Raw genomic sequence first — 17,800 nt, forward strand, 5'->3', positions numbered from 1 at the left:
GCCTCCCCACACCCCACTTCCTGAGATGGGCTTTGCATCTCTGGAGCACGCATTTAGATCTGCTCGGGGTCACCGTTTCTGTCCTCGGGTTCTGAGCATTTCTGCAGACACGGGTTGTGTGACAGTTCGAAGGCCGCTCCAGTGTCAGCCATTGTGGGTAAAGAGCAGGGCTTCGCCGCGGAGTCAGGGGCCCCGGCGTCGCTGGCTGGCGTCGCGCTTTGGCGGTTGGCCTGAGGGCCGCGCGGTGACAGCGACCCCGCCCGCCCCCGCCGGCGGCCGCGGTGGCCTGCCCAGCGACGCGCCTCTCACTGCCAGCCGTCCACGCCACTTGTCAAAGCCACTTTTAAGGAGCAGCGTCATCGCTGGGAGTTTGGCCAGTTTTCCTTCTCTACCTGAGAGAATGCGGAGACCCTCGGGCAGCCGCAGCAGCCGGCTGCAGGCCTGGCTGGAGGACGGTCCCTGTCCCCTCTCTGCAGTCAGCCCGGGTGCCCGGAACGGGAGCGGCTCCGCCTGCAGCCCGGGAGCGGCCCCCGGAACCGCTGCCTGCCTTTCGAGCACCTGGCCAGGAACCTCTCTGAGGGCATGTCTGCATGGCATCGTCTGGCCAGCGCCCCAAGGCCGCATGCGCTTGGCGCCCGGTCCGGCGTGGCCCCCGGGAGAGGCGGGCTCTCCGGTTCTCATGATGCAGTGATGTAGCACTGAGGTCTCTGCCGCAAGGCCAGCCCCCCGGGGACATAGGAGGCCCATAGCGTCACTCCACAACCGTGACCCGGGGCAGCCGGACCAGGCGCCCTGCGACCGAGGCCGGTGCCTGCCGTGTGGACCGTTCTCGTAATTCTCCCATGGGCCTTGTGTTTTCTGCTTCATCAAATAAAAATAACCTGTGGCAGAATTAAACCATCTCTTTTTAAAGTAAAGAAACTGTGGTTTCACGGTTTGCAAGTCGCTCCGTGCGGATTCTGAGTGTGAGTGTCCTCGTGGCGATGTGAGCGGCTTCTGAGCCAAATGCTTTCTCTGTCTCCAGATGGACTTTCTGGCCGAGACCAGCCCGTGGAGCTGCTCACCCCCGCCCGCGTGAACCACGTGCCCAGCTCGGGTAAGTCGGCACACGCAGCCCTGGGGGCGTCCTGCTCACCCAGGGCCATCTCTAGGCTCTGCTCTGCTAGGGGAGCGGGGAGGAGAGGGGGTCAGGTTATCAGCTCCATGAAGTGGGGTGCCCTTTCCCCGGAGTAGGAGGTGGGCGCAGGCCCGGCGCTGTCCCGGGGGCAGACCGGACCCTCCCGTGGGGGCCGCGGTGGCTGTTTCGATGTGTGCTGGGGCCCGGCGTGGGTGCCGGTGTGGCCCGCCGCTAGCCAGCTTCAGGACCACGAGAGGACCGCACTCGGCCCATGGCCCCAGGCCTTCTGCTGGCGAAGCGAGTGCACGCGATTGTCCCCGGCTCCTTTTGGTCCTTCAGTTGACAGAACGGCACCAACCGTGGTCAGCGGTCTGTCCTCCGCGGGTGCTGACGCGAGCGCTGGGCCCGAGCGGCGTGTTCCCAACCCCCGGGGCACGGGGGCTCGTCTCTCTCTTTCCTGTCGAACGCCGCTCCCCTCAGCGCGTCCCGGGGTGTCAGCCGGAGTGGGTGCTGCCAGTTCTCCACAATTCTCCACAGGCCACGCGGCCTGGTGGGTGAGAACAAGCCCCAGAGCCCGGGGTGCGCGCGAGCGGCGGCTGCTGCCCCGCACTCTGGAGCCGGCGCCTCGAGGCAGCGCTGCGGGCCCTGCCCTCGCCACGTCCCGAGGGCCTCTGTCCCCACGCTCCTCCTGGACGCCATCCCCTCCCCCCGCCCTCCGTGGGCCGGGCTCCACCGCCCCCTGCCCCGCCCCCCCCCCCCCCCCCGAGTGTCCAGGAGAGGCGCCCGTTCCCGCGCACAGGCCGGGGGGTCGGCCGGCTCCGCAGTCTCCCCGCGCTCCCGGCCGGCGCGGTCCCTGGGTTCCGCTCGGGCCCCTGCGGGGGTGCCCGTCTCCCCGTCAGCCTCACCCTCCGCCTGTCCGGCGGCTGAGTGTCTAGCCCAGGACCCGGGGCGGGGCGGGCACTGTGGCCGGCAGACGAAGGCGCCCGCTCCGACCGCCCACGCCCCTCCCCTCGCGCCCCCGTCATGGCGGCTGTTTTAAGCGCGAGTCCGTGGGTGCCGGGCAGGCCGAGGGCGCTGCCGGGTGCCCGCCCAGCTGGGGACATGGGGAGGGCCTTCGCAGGTGCGCCGGGGGCTGGAGGAGGCGAGCCCGACGCGAGTTCTGGCCTGGGCAGCACGCCGGGCCTGCGGAGACCAAGCGTGGGGTGTCTCGTCGCATGTGCGGACGAGCCGTGCCCTTGTTGAGGACGGAGGGGCCCTGGGACCCTGTGGGCTCCTGGCTGGGGCCTCAGGCCAGCTCCTCAGGGACGGTCCTGGCTGACACGCAGGGCCCTGAGCAAGGTCGAGTGCGTGCGCCTGACCTGAGTAGTTCCTGGGTTGGTGCCACCTTCCGGGGTCCCACTGGTGCACGGCACAGCTGTGACGGCGCTCGGTCAGGGTCCTGGGACAGTCCCCACAGTCCCTCACGCCCCTCTGTCCCTCGGGGACCGCCTGAGGAGGGGCACCCGGGAGAGGGGCCCCAGGAAGTTGGGGGGAGTCACTTCGCTTCCTCGCGATCAGGTTTCTGCGGGTCAGAGGAAGGGAGAGCGCTTCCTGGTGTGGCGGCGTTTCGTGGGCGCTGCGGGGGTGGCGTTCGCTGCGTGGCCCTGGGCCAGCGTGGGGGCCGTGCCGGGAGCGGCCGGCGCAGCAGGGCCGCGGTGGTGGCGGCCGGCTCGCCGCTGGCCTGGACGCCTCGCAGTGAGGGCCGTCCTTGACACCCCACCCGGTCACAGCCCTGCGGAGACGCCCCCAGAGAAGTAGTCATCGCAGGTCCCGAGGTTTTGAGAATCAGTATAAAAACGTCCTTTGAGGCACGTTTTAGGAGCTGGGCGTGGGAACCTGTCGGCTGCATGTTCAGGCTCTCTCACGTCCGCCAAGAGCAGAGTTTAGTCGTAACTGCTCCTGGCACTTGGGCGTGAAAACAAACCGACTCCTCCGCGTGCCTGACGTGCGTGTGACTTACAGGCGTCACTCAGCGTTCAGCGTGCACCGTGGGGATGTGTTGCCTTGAACACGCAGCTGTGCTCAGAGCAGGGGAGGCCCCAGGGGCCTCCCCGCCACCGCCCGCGCCGTGGGGCCCTCCCCGGCCCCGGAGGGCGGCGCTCAGCGCAGCCCCTGCCGAGGCTGGTGCTCCCCAGCAGGGCCGGCGCCCGGTGGGGCAGCTCCGCCCCCGGCCTCGTCCCTGAGCTGAGGTGCCGGGCCGCGCGGGGGTCGCCGGCCTGGGCCCGGGGCAGCGCTCCCTGTGCCCTGTGCACCCCACCCCGCCCCTCGCGTCGCCAGCTCCCGTGTGCGGTCCCCACGCCTGGGTTCAAACACGGAATCGTGGGAGGAAGACGCCAGAATGCTGTTTAGTTTGGATCATTTCTGATTTTTTTACCTTTCCCCCTAACTTACTGTGTGTAAACAAGCCTTCCCCATTTCTTTTTGTTCCTGTTTTGAAGGTTTTAATTGTAAGGTAGTTCTGTCATGGAACAGGGAAGACGTAACAGCTCACCCACCCTGGGGTACCACGGGTGTCCCAGGACGAGTGCCGCATGCTAGCATCCTGCTCCCTGGTTTCGCAGACATGGACTGGCACATTGTGGACAGGGCCACACCGTTGGTCCCTTCCCAGAGGTCATTCTCCTCCCCGGGCGGGGCGGGGTCTCGGGGCACAGACAGCGTGGCTGGGCGGGCGTCCTGTGGGAGCCACAGCTCAGAGTTGGGTGGGGTGAGGCGCTGGAGTTGGAGCACAGAGAAGGGAAGAGGCGGCCCCCTGGGAGAGCGACCCGCCCCTGGCCCCGGGTCACACACCCTCCTCTGGCACGTGCGAGGGGTGCAGGGGACCCAGAACCGTTTGTCCTTCGTTTCTGAGTCATTGTCGTCTGCGTGAAGAAACAGAGTCCTTTTCCTGATTCTGAGAGTGACCCGTGTTTGTAGAGGAAAGAGGCGATGTCTGGCCTGCGCTGCTGTTGGCTTCTGGTATTGGAAGGCGACCCCACTCAGCGCCGGGCAGTGTAGACGCTCGTCGGCCTGACTGAGCAGAGGGGGGTGCGCGGGGAGCACCCCAGAGTGTGGCGGGGGGCATGGCCCCAGTTGCAGCAGGACCCGCGTTGGTGGCTGTTACCCAAATGGCAGGCCACAGGGCCCCCGCCCGCCCCCGCCACTCTGCGGCGACATGGCCCACACCTCGCTCTGTCCCAGGACCACCAGACGGAGCAGGGACCCATTTCCGCTCCGTAGGTGTGCCATTGGGGAGAGAGCCTCGGAGAGCATGGGGACCCCCACACCCAGCGGGGAGAGAGCCCCGGGGAGCACGGGACCCCCGCGCCCAGCGGGGGTGGCGGCCTTCAGGGCTGGGACCCTCCTGGGCAGTGTCCCCTGCGGGTTGCCCTGGGGTGGGATGCCGGCCCCATTGCCCTCCCTATGGGTCCCTGCTGGAGCAGGGGCAGGTGTTTCCAGGCTGTAGAACTGAGGTGCGATTTCAGAGGAAACTCTGGGACCTTAAGGAAACCGCAGGAACTGGAGGCCTCACCCACACGCGTAGGGAGAGCAAGGTTGGGCCCGAGCCCTAGATTCCCCAGATCGCGAGGGTCTCGCCGTGGAGGGTCCTGCGGCCACACGGAGGCTGCGAGGGGGCTCGCAGGCGCGCCGGCGGGGAGCTTCCGCTGCCTCCCCGGCGTCGGCCGCGTGTCCCGGGCGGGCTCGTGGGGGGGGCCGTGACACATACAAGCAGGAGGAGGTTCGGAAAAGCTGCCCGCGCTGGGCGGACGCTGTCAGTCGCCGTGACAGACACTCGCTCATGATGGCAGGGCCGTCGTCCCTGGACGCTCCTCCCTGGGGGCTCCTCCGTGGACCGTGGACGCTCCTCCCGGGACGCTCCTCCGTGGACGCTCCTCCATGAGCCTTCGCTGTCAGGCTGGGTCCTGGGTGGGGCACGATGAAGGGAGCATTAGTGGCCACTTTGGCAGCACAAAGTGTGACTCCTGCTGGGCTCCAGGCAGGGGCTGCAGCCCAAGGGCGATGACGGCCGCATTGGTGGAGGCCGTGGCCGTGGCCATGCCGTGCAGGGCGCGTTTCAGGCCCCTGGAGGACGCCTCGTCGTCATCGGGGGGAGCAGCTCAGGGCAGCGGTCCCCGGCCCGCACGCCCTGCTCAGTCTCCGCTGGTCACTAGTGGCGCTGCAGGGGAGCCCCCAGCCCCCCAGAGATGAAGACGTGTGGAAGGCCCACCCTGCACCTGCATCTCCGACGCCCCCAGCGCGGCCCTTCCCGGTCTCCCGCTGCCCTCCTGGGGGACCCCCTTGCACCCTCGGAGCAGCCTGTTTTCTGTGCCGTTGGCTCTGGCCGCCCCCGTCTGCTTCGGGAGCCCCTGCGGGCCACCCTTGCGCCCAGGAGCGCCTTGCCGCTGGGGCCGCTTCTCCTGCCCTGTGCGATGGCAGGACGTCTTCCGTCCCTTCTCCCAGCTCCAGCAGGGGGCGTTCCAGCCCCGCCCCCGCTTCGACCCGCCCAGCTGAGCTGCGGCCAGCGGCCAGCGGCCAGCCTCCAGCCCGGGAGCCAGCAGCCCTGGGGCCAGTGTGGCCCAGCAGGTGGCCCGCGCGCCGAGCCCGGCCGCGCTCAGGGTCACATGCTGCCCAGCCTGGCGGAGGTGCCCGGTGCCCGGGAAGCGTGGCAGGTGCGGGTGACGCTCCCACCCCTCTCGGGTTTCATCGCCCGGGGCTTGCTGGTGCCCTCCAGTCTGCCCGTCCCCCGCCTCCTCCCCGCCAGCCCAGGCGCCTTGGCAGTGACACCCCGGACTCAGTGTCGAGGGGAGCGGGAGCTGCGTGCGGGAGGCCCAGCCACGGCCCGGCTCTGTGCGCGGCGCGAGCCCAGCCCCGCGGTGCCCTCGCCGCCCGGCCGTGCCTGGTGAGGGCGGAGCGCGGCTGCCTCTCGCGGGTCGGCACCGGCCCGCCCGGCACTGAGTGCTGCGTCTGCAGGTCAGGGGCCCCGTGTCCACCGCCCAGGTGGCCGGCGGTGGACTCACTACCGGACGTGAGGCCCGGCCGGCCACGGGCCTCCTCGCGGCTGCTTTCCTGGCAGAAGGGGCAGCGGAGGGGCCGAGGCCACCTGGGGTGGGGGGATGGGCGTGTTGGCTGGGTGCCCCCAGCCCTCACCCGCAGCCCTCTGCCCTCATCTGGGGGGAGGTGACCCCGGCACAGGAGTGAAGGGAGTGGCATTTGACCGGTGGCCTGGCCCAGGGACCCCAGTGCATGACTGCGTTTGTGACTGCGTCTGGGCAGCGCCGCAGGGGCCGGAGGCTCGTCCCGGAGTTGGTGGCCTGGACGCCCCCTCCCCGCCGTGGGGTGTGAGTGGGGTGCTGGCGTCCCACGAGGCAGGTGCCCGCTCTTCCCCCTTGACGTCTGGCCTCGAGAACTGGTCCTCTGTGTTCGTCGGTGATTTTTAGAAAATAATTCGCCCACCGTTGTCGCGGGATTTGGGGGAGCCGGCTGTCTGACGGTGTTCAGTCTGCCCTTTGTAGCCAGAAACGCTCCGCCCGGCGCTCTGCCCAGCATGGCCGGGTGTGGGGCGTCGCAGGGTCCCCGCTGGACGGAGGCGGGCAGAGGCCTGGGGCAGCAGGCACTGGGGCTGTCCAGGCTGCACAGCCACCTGCCCCGGGCCCAGGGCGTGGAGCGGGGCGGGGGTTGTGGGCTCAGGCTCGGCCCCGTCCTGCGTCAGTGACCCCGACGTCTGTGGCGAGATGGAAAACAGACCCGTCCTCTCGTGTCCTCGTGGGTGTCTGACAGTCCTAAGTGACGCTTAGGAGGAAGAAGGGACTTTTTCAGCCCCGAATTTCGCCGTCTTTGTGAACGACCGTCGCTCACGCCGCACACACGGCTGCACGGGGACATCGGCTGTGGGAACGTGTGTCTTCCTCTCCCGCGTTTGGGTGCCGGCTCCGTGTGCCCGGCTTCAGGGGTGCAGCGAGAGGGAGCGGAGCCTGCGGCGGTGCCGGGGCCCCGGAAGTGCTGTCCAGAGGCCCCCACCGGGGTCAGGGCGGTCCAGGCGTTGGCCTTGCCTGGTCCTCGTTACTGTCGGCGAGGCGACTTTGGACTCCCAGGGCCACACCGTACCCTGAGGATACGCTGCGGTCACCACCGTGGTGGGCGCCGACCTGCACACCGCGGGCCCACCCAGGCCCTCCGCGGTGTCCTCGGGCGGGGCGCGCAGGGCGCAGCAGCAGGCGGGAGGGAGCCGCGCCGTCGTGGCCGCCAGTGCCCGCCGAGCACCCTGCGCGTGGTCGGCCCCGGGAGGGGCCCCGGGGGCCCGTGGTGGTGCCCGTTCCGCGGTGCCTCCGCCCCCCTGAGACCCCCCGGTGTCGCGGGCAGCTCCGGGGCCGGCGTGGCCGTGCAGACCGCGTGGGAGCCGGCCGCCCAGCCCCTCTTGTCCAGCTGCACTGTCGTCCCGTCTCGGAGAACCAGCTCCTGCCCCGGTGGGTCTCTGTGGGGCGTTCCTCCTCGATTTCGGTCATTCCTGTTCTCACCTCTGCTCTGCGCTCTCCAGGGGTGTCACTCGCACGGCCGCAGTCTGGGCTCTCCGCGGCCGCGTTCCGCGCGTGCTGGCGGGCCCTCTCCCGACGTCCGCAGCCGCTCGCATGCTGCCGTGTGCGCAGGGGGCCGCTTCTCGCGAGCTCTGATCTGTAGGGCTTAATTTGTAGCTTCTTTAAAAGTTGTTCGATGGTTCTTTTCTGAAAAAAAAAAAAAAAAAAACGAGGCGTTGAGGAGTGTTTTCGTGCCAGGCTTGAAGTTTTTTCAGTAGCCTTTCTGTCCCGGTTTCCCGTTCGCTGTGTCCTGGGCGGGGATCGTCGAGACTTGCCGTGTGGTCGTTTTCCTCTCTTCCCGTGAGCCGGAGAAGACTCGGTCCGCCCCCCCCACCCCCGTTGGTGCCGCGTTGCCCGCGAGCCCGTAACTCACACTGGGGCAGCGGGCTCTGCGGATCGTCAGGATACGTCAGGAGGTCTCAGTGCTGCGGGGAGCCGCTGGTCAGGACAGGTGGCCTTCCTGCGGGTGGGCAGGTGTCTGCGGTTTACGTAAGCAAGGCGTGGGCCCCCCCCCCCCGTACCCCCGCGCACTGCCTGGGCCTTCTAGGAGCCCGCCACGGCCCTTGGCGCTCAAGCCACCTAGATGTATGAACGAAATGCCCCCGAATTTGTGGAGCTCACACCGTAGTGGTAAACACGGTGAGTAAATGGGGAGGGGTGCGGGGGGCGGCCGTGCCGAGGAGCAGCAGGTCAGTACTGCGGGGGCGAGAGTGGCCGGGGCAGAGGCCCGAGATGGGAGTGCTGGGGACTGGCCAGGGGCAGGAGAGGTCAGGGGTCTGGCCACGTGGCTGGAGGATAACTGTGTTGGGCTCTTGCAGGCCATTGCGAGCTAAGGCTTTGCCTTTGAGTGACTGGGACAGGACTCCGTCGACCTCATGCTAGAGAACGACGGCTGGCCGCAGGGGTCAGCGAGGGACTGGGGTGCGGACAGGGCACGGTGAGAACTGCCGAGCTCCCAGACAGTGCGCCAAGGTTTATCGAGGCCGCCCACCAGGGAGTGATTCCAGGCCGTGGGCTCGGAGCATCTGGGGGCAGGGTCTCCGGGCATTGCAGACAGTGTGGCCAAAGCCGACCTCGGCGGAGGAGAGGGCTGGGGCTGGGCATGGGGATTGTTGGCTGGTCGGCCCCTTAGCGATGCCGGCGTGAGCGCGAGCCCGTCGTGGGGGGCGTTGCTCACACGCGCACACGGAGGCACAGCGCTCGCCGGGGGGGGGGGCAGTTTTCCGCCGAGTCACCCTCCGCAGGGCGTCACTTCCTCTCAGGCGAGGACTGGTTTGCAGTGAGAGAGTGTCCGGTTGCGGACGCCTGCACACCTTCCGTGGAGAGCTCAGCCTCCCAGCCCCCGGGGTCCCGCTCGGGGGGCAGCGCCTGGCCCCCGTCAGGCACTGGCTCCCCGGCCCCTCGCTCGCTGACAGCACTGCTCGGGGGGCACCCGAGGCTGCGGGGCCACGCACCGTCAGAGGTCACTCGCCCATTCGGTGGCCGCGTTCCTAACGGGTGTCCCAGCTGTTCCTTGACCCCAAATCCGAGCCTCGCCCCGCGCTCTCACCCCGGCACTCACTGAGGTACCACATTTCCAGCGCCTGTGGGACTTCCCCCGCCCGCCCCGCCCCGCACCCACAAGCCCAGGAAGGAGGCTGCGTCCCTCGTCCGACGTGGGGGCTGCCCGGGAGGTGTCCCCCTCCCGTGCGAGACAAACACGGCCCCCTCCAGGAGCCTCTGGGCTGGCTTCTCTGCCTCTCACTCCACCGAGGGGAAGAAACACCTATTTTTAAATATTTCAACTGTTACTGTTAAGTAATAATGGTTCCTATTGCAACCCGGCTGTTAGGTAAACTACACACCCAAACGTTTGGAGGCCGCCAAGAAGGAAATTCTGAAATGTGCTCCCCGCATTATGTAAACTTGACCTCACGTAACTGACGTGGCAAGGACACTTGCCGAGGAGACGTGTGGCCTCCCTAGACCACCGGAACTATTTTTAACTCTCAGGTAGTGCATGTTTACCCTTTGAGTGTAGGGCAGTCAAAACGGCTTCCAGAGAGCAGCTTACAGGTGTGAGCAGAGGCCGGGCCCAGGCGTGGGCAGGTCAGGGCGGCGGGGGCCGCAGGTGGCAGCAGGTGCTCCGGGGGTGTGGCCGGTGCGCATCAGGGTGTCCGCCCTTACGCCGAGCGACCTGGGCGAGCCCCCAGCGGCCCCCCACCCAGCCCCCAGGGGAGCACCTGGAGGAGTGTGAGGCTGAAGGAGGGAGGGCGGCAGCACCCCCAGAGAGTGCTCAGGACACACCCCGAAGGTCTTCAAGCCGCGCGCCCATGCCGTGCGCCCCGCCTGCGGAGTCGTGCCGGCGAAGTCCCACACGCGTCTCCGTCGGGCACTCGTTTCTGGGGGCCAGACCCGTCTCCAGCTGCTGCGCTTACACGCGAGGGCTGAAGCACGTCTCCGCACGGTTGCAGGGTAAGGCCTGGTTCTGCTCATCGTGTCCGGGACACACGCTTGTGCCCTCGTGAAAGCTGGTCCCCGGCTGCGAGCCGAGGCCCGTCACGGCGCTCGCTCAGCCGGAGGTCGCACACAGTTCCCCAGGATGGCCGTGCTTCTGGGGGCGACAGACCGGGCTGGACGCATTCGAGGGGCTTCGTGGAGAGCTCCGGGGACGGTTCTGACGCGGGGCCCCCGTGCGCCCGGCTTCACGGCGGTGATGTCCCGCGCTGCCCAGGAGCTGGGCAGAGCCGAGGCCGGTGTCGTGTGTGTGGCTGACCTGGGCGGGAGCGGGCCCCAGGCGGGAGCGGCCCCCTGGGCCGCCGACGGTGTGGGCACCTGGCGCAGACCTGGGCCGGCACCGCGGAGCCGTTTCCTGCACCTTTTCTGAGTAAAGCACTTGCACACAGCTCAATGCTCTGATCTGAAAATCCAGCAGAGTGATCCGTTAAGTTTTGTTTCTTACAAGTCCATAATAACTTCAGTCATTTCAGCTCGTCATCGAATGGGGCTTTTTGAAGAAAACGTGCGGCGGACAGACTGAGGCCTGGCTGTGCGGGTGTGAAGGGGGCTCTGCCCAGGGCTCACTTCGGCCAGGAACGAGGTTTGCGAGTTGCTCAGAGAGCGGAGCAGACCTGCGGAAAGGCGGCATGGGGACCTGGGAGCCCCGAGTGCACGCGGAGACCGCCGGAGGGAGGCCAGGGGAGGGACCCGGGGCCGCGCCGCGCTAGCTTTGCAGCTAACGGGGTCTGTAGTTATTCTTTAATTCAGAATGTTAATGAGAAAAACAACTTTTTATAAAAACATACATCCCGCTTTTTCCCATCTTGGATCACGTTCAAGGTGAGATGTTTTATTGCACAGGATTAAGATAACGGACGTCACGGGGTGGGGACTGCCGAGGGTGGGCGCCCGGGCTCACCGCGTCCTCCGCACGCCTGAGTGTGGCCGGCCGGGGGGCTCACCGCGTCCTCCGCACACCTGAGTGTGGCCGGCCGGGGGGCTCACCGCGTCCTCCGCACGCCTGAGTGTGGCCGGCCGCGGGCTTCACCGTGAGGCTGCGGGTCGGCTCCTGAGAGCCGCCTCCAGCTGTCACCTCCACTTCCGTCACCCCCCACCCCGGGGGACTCTGGTCGGCACAGGCCTGAGCGGCCCCCTCGGGAGGCCTCGCCCAGCACCGACCCCGTGGCGACTGTGCTCACCCCACCCCTGCGTGCCGGTGACAGCGCCCGCCTCGGAGGGTGGCGGCAGCCACGGCGGCCCAGCAGCAGTGCGCCGGGGACCTTCGCCGTCCAGGCGCCGCCGCCGCTCTCGGCCCCTCTCCGGCGCGTCTGAGCCGCCCTCGCCGGCTCTGCAGCCCCCTGAAGTAAAGCCGGGCGGCTCGGGCACGGCTCCGACAGTCGGGACAGCGGGCGGGCGGGCCGGACCAAGGCGCTCGGCCCGCAGACCTCGAGCGTGGCGGCTGGGGGCGCCTCACGTCCTCGGATGTGCTCGCCGGTGTCGGGACACCGCGGCGTGGGCTCGAGCCCCTCGGGCGGCCACGCGCTCCGGGGCCCGCAGTGAGCGGGCCGAGCGCTCCGCAGAGGGCGCAGACCCCACGGTGCCGCCGCCGTCGGCGCGGTCACTCTCAGGGCGGCGCGGCTGCAGCTTAACTTTTCAGAGCTGATGTGTTTTGGAAAATTTTTCCTTTTCCTTTTTTCCTCTAGGAAGATGAACGAGAATACCCTATTTTTGTTTTTGAATGGAATTTTCAATGTGTTATGCGTGTGTGCATGTGTGTGTTTAAACATACCTGTGTGTTTCATGTTCAGTGATATGGAACATGTCACAGTAATGCCTACGGAAAAACGGCATCGCTCTGTCCTGACCAAAAAGTATAAACCAAAATTTGTAAGCACGTGTGTATACTTAACAGTTTATTCAACTTTTTAAACGAATTAGGTTTAACGTACTAAAACATGCATTTAAAATCAAATTCGGGTTCCCCGTGGGGACGCGCCGCGACCTTTGTGAGCCATCACAGGTGTGGACGCGCGCTCGGGAGTCGCCGCTCGGCCCCAGGCCGCCCCGCAGAGAGCCGGCGCTCGCCGTGACTGCGGGGGGCAGACTCGGGGACTTGGCCACCTGTGCCGAGCGGGCGCTGGCCCCGAGCTGCCCGGCCGCGCCCTCGTGGGCTGCCCGGGGCCTCTGTCCTCACGTCCGTGCTGGCTCTGGCGCTGGGCGAGGGCGTCCCTCAGGCCACCACCGTCGGCGCTGTCGATCTGAGGAGAGACGGGGTCCAGCCGCCTGGTCTTCGCCTCGGCCCCTTGAGCCGTACCCGCCTCGAACCTGCGCCTTCACCCCGCGCCCCTCCACGTCAGCGAGGCTGGCGCTGGGCTTCACTGCTGCCGGCCGCTCATGTCCGGGCGAGCGGAGCTCGTGCGGCCTCCCGCAGCCTCTGACGGAGAGCCCGCAGCGTCCCCCGGGCCCCCAGCAGAGCCCTTGCTTTCCCGGTCGCCCGGGACCGTTCGCGCTCCCGGCACCTGCCTGCTGCGCTGGCCACGCGTCCTCGGGCCCCTCGGCAGTTCTCGCCTGCGCCTCGCAGGGGGCCGTCCCCAGTCCCTGGCTCCCGTCAGGGGGCTTCTCGCTCTCTGGATTGTTCCCTTCGTGAGCTCGGGGTTCCCACCCGTCACCCCGTAGCTCAGAAGGCCGCCCGCGTGCCGCACGCACGTTGCCCACGCTGCCTGCACCCCGATCCGGGCCCCAGGGCTCCGGGGCCCCGCTGGTTCTGGGCCCGGCCGGGCACTTAGTACCAGGCAGCTCGTCCTCGGTGCACCCGAAACTGGACTCCTGCTGCCCCCCTGAAAACCCGCTGCCCCCGGCCTTTGCTGACGTGCGGTGCCGCTGCCAGCCTCAGGAGCGCGGCGCCCCCTCGTCCTGTGCACGCCGAGCCGGCCAGCAAGTGCCTGCAGGGGGAGGACTCACAGTCGGGTGAGGAAACGCCCCAACACTGGTCGCGGTGGCTGCCACACAGCTCGGCGGGGTCACTGGGGGGGACGCAGGGCGTGCCCCGGGCCCGCGTCTCGCCCTCCTCCGCAGGCCGCTGCCTCTCACCTGGGCCGTGCAGGTGCCTCCCCACCTGGCCTGGGCTCTGTCCTGGGCCCCAGGCTGACCACAGCCCACGAACCAGTGTGGTCGGCAGAACAACGGACCCCCCAAAATGTCGATCTCTGACGACGTGCCCTCACATGGCAAAAGAGACTTTGCAGATGTGATTAAATTTAGGCTCTTGAGATGGGGAGGTGACCGTGTGGCCTGGGCGGGTCCAGGGGGAGGCCGGAGGGTCACGGTCAGAGGGGCTGTCAGATCGATGCTATGGCTGGCTTTGAAGACAGGGGGCCAGGAGCCAAGGGGCATGGTGGCTGCAGCTGCTGGCGAAAGCCGGGGACAGAGTCTCCCAGAGCCCGGCATGTGCGCGGCCCGCCGGAGGCGTGGACCCCGCTCCCACTGCGGACGTCTGGCCCGGAGACCCGGAGCAGAGCACGTGGGCCGTCCCGGGCCACGGAGTGCGCAGGAACTTGCCCTCTGGCCCCAGAGCTGACGTGCTTGTGCCTCTGCGGACACTGCCGCCCGGCCAGGTCCAGCCGTCCAGCTTCCTGTCGCTGCGGCCAGGTGTCTCTGCTGCTCTGCGCCTCGGCACCTCGCGCCGCACCTGTACATGCGCTTCGCAGGTGCCTAGCTGTGTCTGCCGGTCCTGCTTGCCACGCGGGCCACCTCATTACCTGCTTCATGTCCCCTCCCCCGCTAGGCCCCATGCTCCATGGGGGGCAGGGCCCCTGGAGCGGTCACTGCAGACCCTGGGGCACCCGGGAGGAGGCGGGGCGCCACCGAGCCCACCAGCACCACACGACACGTTCCTCTCCGTGTGTGTGTGTGCGTGTGCGCACGCGGCTGCCCCGGTGCTGGTTCTCTGGCGTGAGCACACCCGTCTGGAGCTGGTTCTCTGGCGTGGAGCCGGTCTGCCCCGGGGTGGCGCCCCCGCCACGGCCGCCCTCGACTCGCTCTTGTTTTCATCGCCGGTCCTGCCGTGCGTGTGGCTCCTCGAATGGCACGCTGCTTGGCGCCACTCTCCGAGCCTTTCCGGCGCGGTGTTTCCTGGCGGGGCCTCCGCAGCCCCCCTCAGCCGTTTCTGGGGTTCGGGCGCGTGGTTCTGTGCGGCCGCTGCCCGCCGCCGCAGTTTCCCGCATTCACCGGCCATGTTCACCCTGCCGCCCGCTCTCTGGGCGGTTTCCGGTCAGTCCCGCGCCGTTCCGGTGCCCGGAGGGGCAGTCAGCGGGCCGCTCGAGCCACCGTTCCGCTTTACCGGGGAAGGCCGGTGCTCCTGCAGCCCACTCCGTTGCACACCGCACCCGCCCCGCGCCCGCTGACCGCCCGGCGGCCTCTCCAGCTCCCGCCGACTTCCCAGCCCCGGGCGCACTGGGGCCGGCTTTCCTGGACCACGTCGGGCTCCGGCCTGGCGCCCGGTTTCTCTCTGCCCGAGAGCCCGTCCGTGCAGAGCCCCGCGTGTCCTCGGCCCTGCGGTGCTGGTCGCCGGATGTTTCCGTGCGTGAGACGCAGGCGCTGTCAGGTGTGCAGCGCCTGGCGCCCTCTCCGAGGCTTGGCCGGCCCCTGGAAGCCCCCGCGGGTGCTGTGCGGGGGGCAGGGGGGCACCCTGTTGTCCCGCCCCATCCCAGGTCACCGAGTCGGACCCTGCTCACTCATGTCATTCCATCTGCACTCGTCCCAGGGTCCCTCTCTGAAAGCTACGGGCTTCGTTTGTTTCAAACACAGGTTTGGAGCTGTTCTCATGTTTAGACGAGGTCACCAGTTCTCTGTTTTAATCAGATGTTCACCCAGTGCATGTCCCTGAGGGTGTTTACAACACCCGGGTTTTTTAGGTCCCCGTTCGGCACCCGTGGCAGTCGGTCTGCCTCCCGCCCTCCGGCGTCTTCTGCCCCCCTTTACTCGGTTTGCTTTTTGATGCGCGATGGGGGTTCATCCCGTAGAGCTTCCCCAGGCTCTCAATTCTGCTCGATTTCACCCCTTTCTTGTCATTTACAGTGAGCCTGTTGCCTGTGTTCTCTGTGCACTGTGCTTAGACCTGGAGGTCGGATCAGAGTCGGATGGGATTATTTCTGGCCAGACCCGTAGGTGCAGTGAGCACTCACTCCCCTGAGCGGGCCCTACCTCCGCGCGCATGCGCGTGTGTGGTTAGCAAGGTGTTTCTTTGCCAAGGCCTTTCTGCTTGACCCTGCCCCACCCCACACTGCTGTGGAGGGTCCACCTGCTCGTGTTTCTGTGAAGCCTTGAGACGGGACCTGAGGGGCCTGCGCCGCGGCTTCCGGCCCCGCGTCCGCAGCCTGTGGGCGTCCGAGGACACTTGAACTCCGGCCTCTCACGGTGTGTACGCCGGCTGCTGCGGAAGTCCGGTTCGCGGCCACCTCCCCGCCCCGCGCAGGCAGTGCGTGCCCGGTCTGTCCTGCCCCGGCTGCCCGCGCGGCGGCGTGCCGGGGGCGGGTGTCCCGTACCCGCGGGTAATCGCTCGTTCCCGGCGTGCAGTTCCGGCCTGGCCTGCCCGTGTCTGCTCTCGGCGCTGAGTTCACTGTTCGCTGCCGTGTCCACACGTCCCCGTGGGGCGACCGCGCTCAGGCCTCAGGGTCCGCCGACCGTGGGCTTCGGGGTCCGCAGCTCCGCGTGGAGCCGCCCTGTGCTGTGCGTCTCTGCCTGGCGGCGCTGTGTCTGCAGACTCGCATCTTCGCCAGCTCGGGGACGTCCCCAGCCAGAGACCAGCCGCAGAGGCGCAGCTAGGTGGGGCGCAGCGCCCCGCGGGCCCCGCCCCCGCGGGCTCCGCCCCGCAGGCCCCACCCCCCGCTGGGCGGCGGGGGCGGTGGGCCTCGGACACGGACACGGAGACAGAGACGGCCTGGGCCTGGGAGACGGCGCCTCCGCAGTCAGCCGGGCCTGGGGTGGGGCTGAGGAGGGCGGGGAGCAGGGGTGTCGTTCCCGTCGCCTGCATTCCGCCCACGTCTTGTTTCTGGTCCCCCGTCCCGGCCTACACAGCGCCAGCGCCTCGGCCCCCTGGGCCGCGGGGGCGGGGATGGAGGCGGCACCGTGTCTCCCTGCGCCCGGACAGTGGGTGCTCCTTTCCGCGTACCCCGCCCCCCGCAGCCGAGGCTTCCATCCTGGTGCCGCGTCTGTGGGCACCCTGCCCCCTTCCCTGCGGTGTGAGCGCAGCAAGTTTGCGGAGCAGGAGGCCGGGGCCTGGGCAGGGGGGCCTGCCTTCAGGGTCTGGGGTTTTGCGGGGCTTGGGGGAGCCACGCGGACCCCCCGCACCCGTCATGGCAACGGCCGGCCGGCGCCACTCCCGTTTCTCAGACCCCGCCCGTTGCACAGCAGGATTTCAGCCCGGACACTGAGCGCCTGTGAGGGTCGTGATTGCAGGACAGAGCCGGGCCTTCCCGCAGTCCCGGGCTGGGACCCTCACTGTGTGCGGGCGGACTGCCCGCCTCAGCAGAGGACACAGCGCACCGTCCCCCAGTCTGCGCAGGGTCAGCCCCGTTTCGTCCCGACTCCCACGGGAACTTAGTAGGTTTTGCTGGAAATGACTTGATGCTTACAGAGAGAAGTGTCCGCTCCCAAGGAAGGGATGTCGTCCTCCCTCGGCTCTGGCCACTGCCGCCGTCCACGCCCCGCCCCGCCCGGTGCAGCGCTTCCCAGGGACCGAACTCTCCCCAGCCATCGCACCCGCCCCGATGTCCCCCACCTGCACCCCCTCCTGCACCCCCTCCATGTTACCCCGAACCCCTCCCTGGCCGGCTGCGCCTGCCTCCTCATCCCCACCTACCCCGTCTGCGCCCCCTTCCAGGCCCCCCCATCTGTGCTCACCCCCTCACACCCTCCTGTGCCGCGTGTGTGGGCCGCGTCCGTGCCCACCCTGGCGGCAGAGGAGTCGGGCGCTGGGCTCGGTGGCCGTGAGGAAAGGTCTCCAGCTCTTCCTGCTGGCCCATGGGGCTGGACTGCAGACAGGCCCTTCCCCCCTCTCCTGCCCCAGCTCTGACGTGGGAGGGCTGTGCTTCTAGAAGCTTCCAGAAGGCTGAGCTGCCTGTGGGGTAGCTGGGCGCCCCGGGACAGGGCTTGCCATCTTGCCGTGTGCAGAGCCGCGGTGGCCGGGCGAGCCGGGGCCTGTCTGCACAGGCTCTGCCCTCAGCCGGGCCCACGCGGAGGGGCTGGCGGCCGTCCTGGGCCTTCCCGGGACCGTCCCACGGTGTCCCAGCCACCAGGCTTCTCCTTGGCTTCCTCGTTCCCCTCAGCATAACAGGCCTCCTGGGCGCAGGTCCTGGGAAGCAGGGCCCCGGCTCCTGGACCCGCGTCTGCCCACGCCCGCAGCAGTCCTCTGTCTGCGTTTGCATAAACCCCGTGACGGACGACTCCGGGCTCCAGGCTCGCCCTGGTCCCTGGATGGACACCGGGTCACAGACGGTGCCAACCGCCTGCTGGCACTGCTCCCCTCAGCCTAGTGCCCTAAAGCGAGCACCCCGTCCTTGCCGTGAGTGACGGAAGACAGGCCAGGGCGCTTCCCCAGGTCACCCAGCTGGGAGTC

At 68.3% G+C, this 17,800-nt stretch overlaps 1 protein-coding gene across 9 annotated transcripts in view; it reads left to right on the forward strand.

Moving 5' to 3' along the window:
* Positions 1–17,800, forward strand: part of HDAC4 (histone deacetylase 4) — a 173,485-nt gene that overhangs the window by 90,392 nt on the left and 65,293 nt on the right. For 6 of the 9 annotated variants that reach the window (XM_036236448.1, XM_036236450.1, XM_036236447.1 and 3 more), the window contains exon 3: positions 1,025–1,096. The exons of 1 other annotated variant lie outside the window; for it this stretch is intronic. In XM_036236448.1, coding sequence (XP_036092341.1) covers positions 1,025–1,096 — 72 coding nt within the window. Of the gene's footprint in view, positions 1–353; positions 1,097–17,800 lie in introns of those variants that run through there. 2 more of the 9 variants (XM_036236452.1, XM_016144254.2) reach the window with 2 other exon arrangements.

This window comes from Rousettus aegyptiacus, unplaced genomic scaffold, assembly GCF_014176215.1.
Source record: "Rousettus aegyptiacus isolate mRouAeg1 unplaced genomic scaffold, mRouAeg1.p scaffold_m13_p_2, whole genome shotgun sequence".
In the NCBI taxonomy this organism is placed as follows: domain Eukaryota; kingdom Metazoa; phylum Chordata; class Mammalia; order Chiroptera; family Pteropodidae; genus Rousettus; species Rousettus aegyptiacus.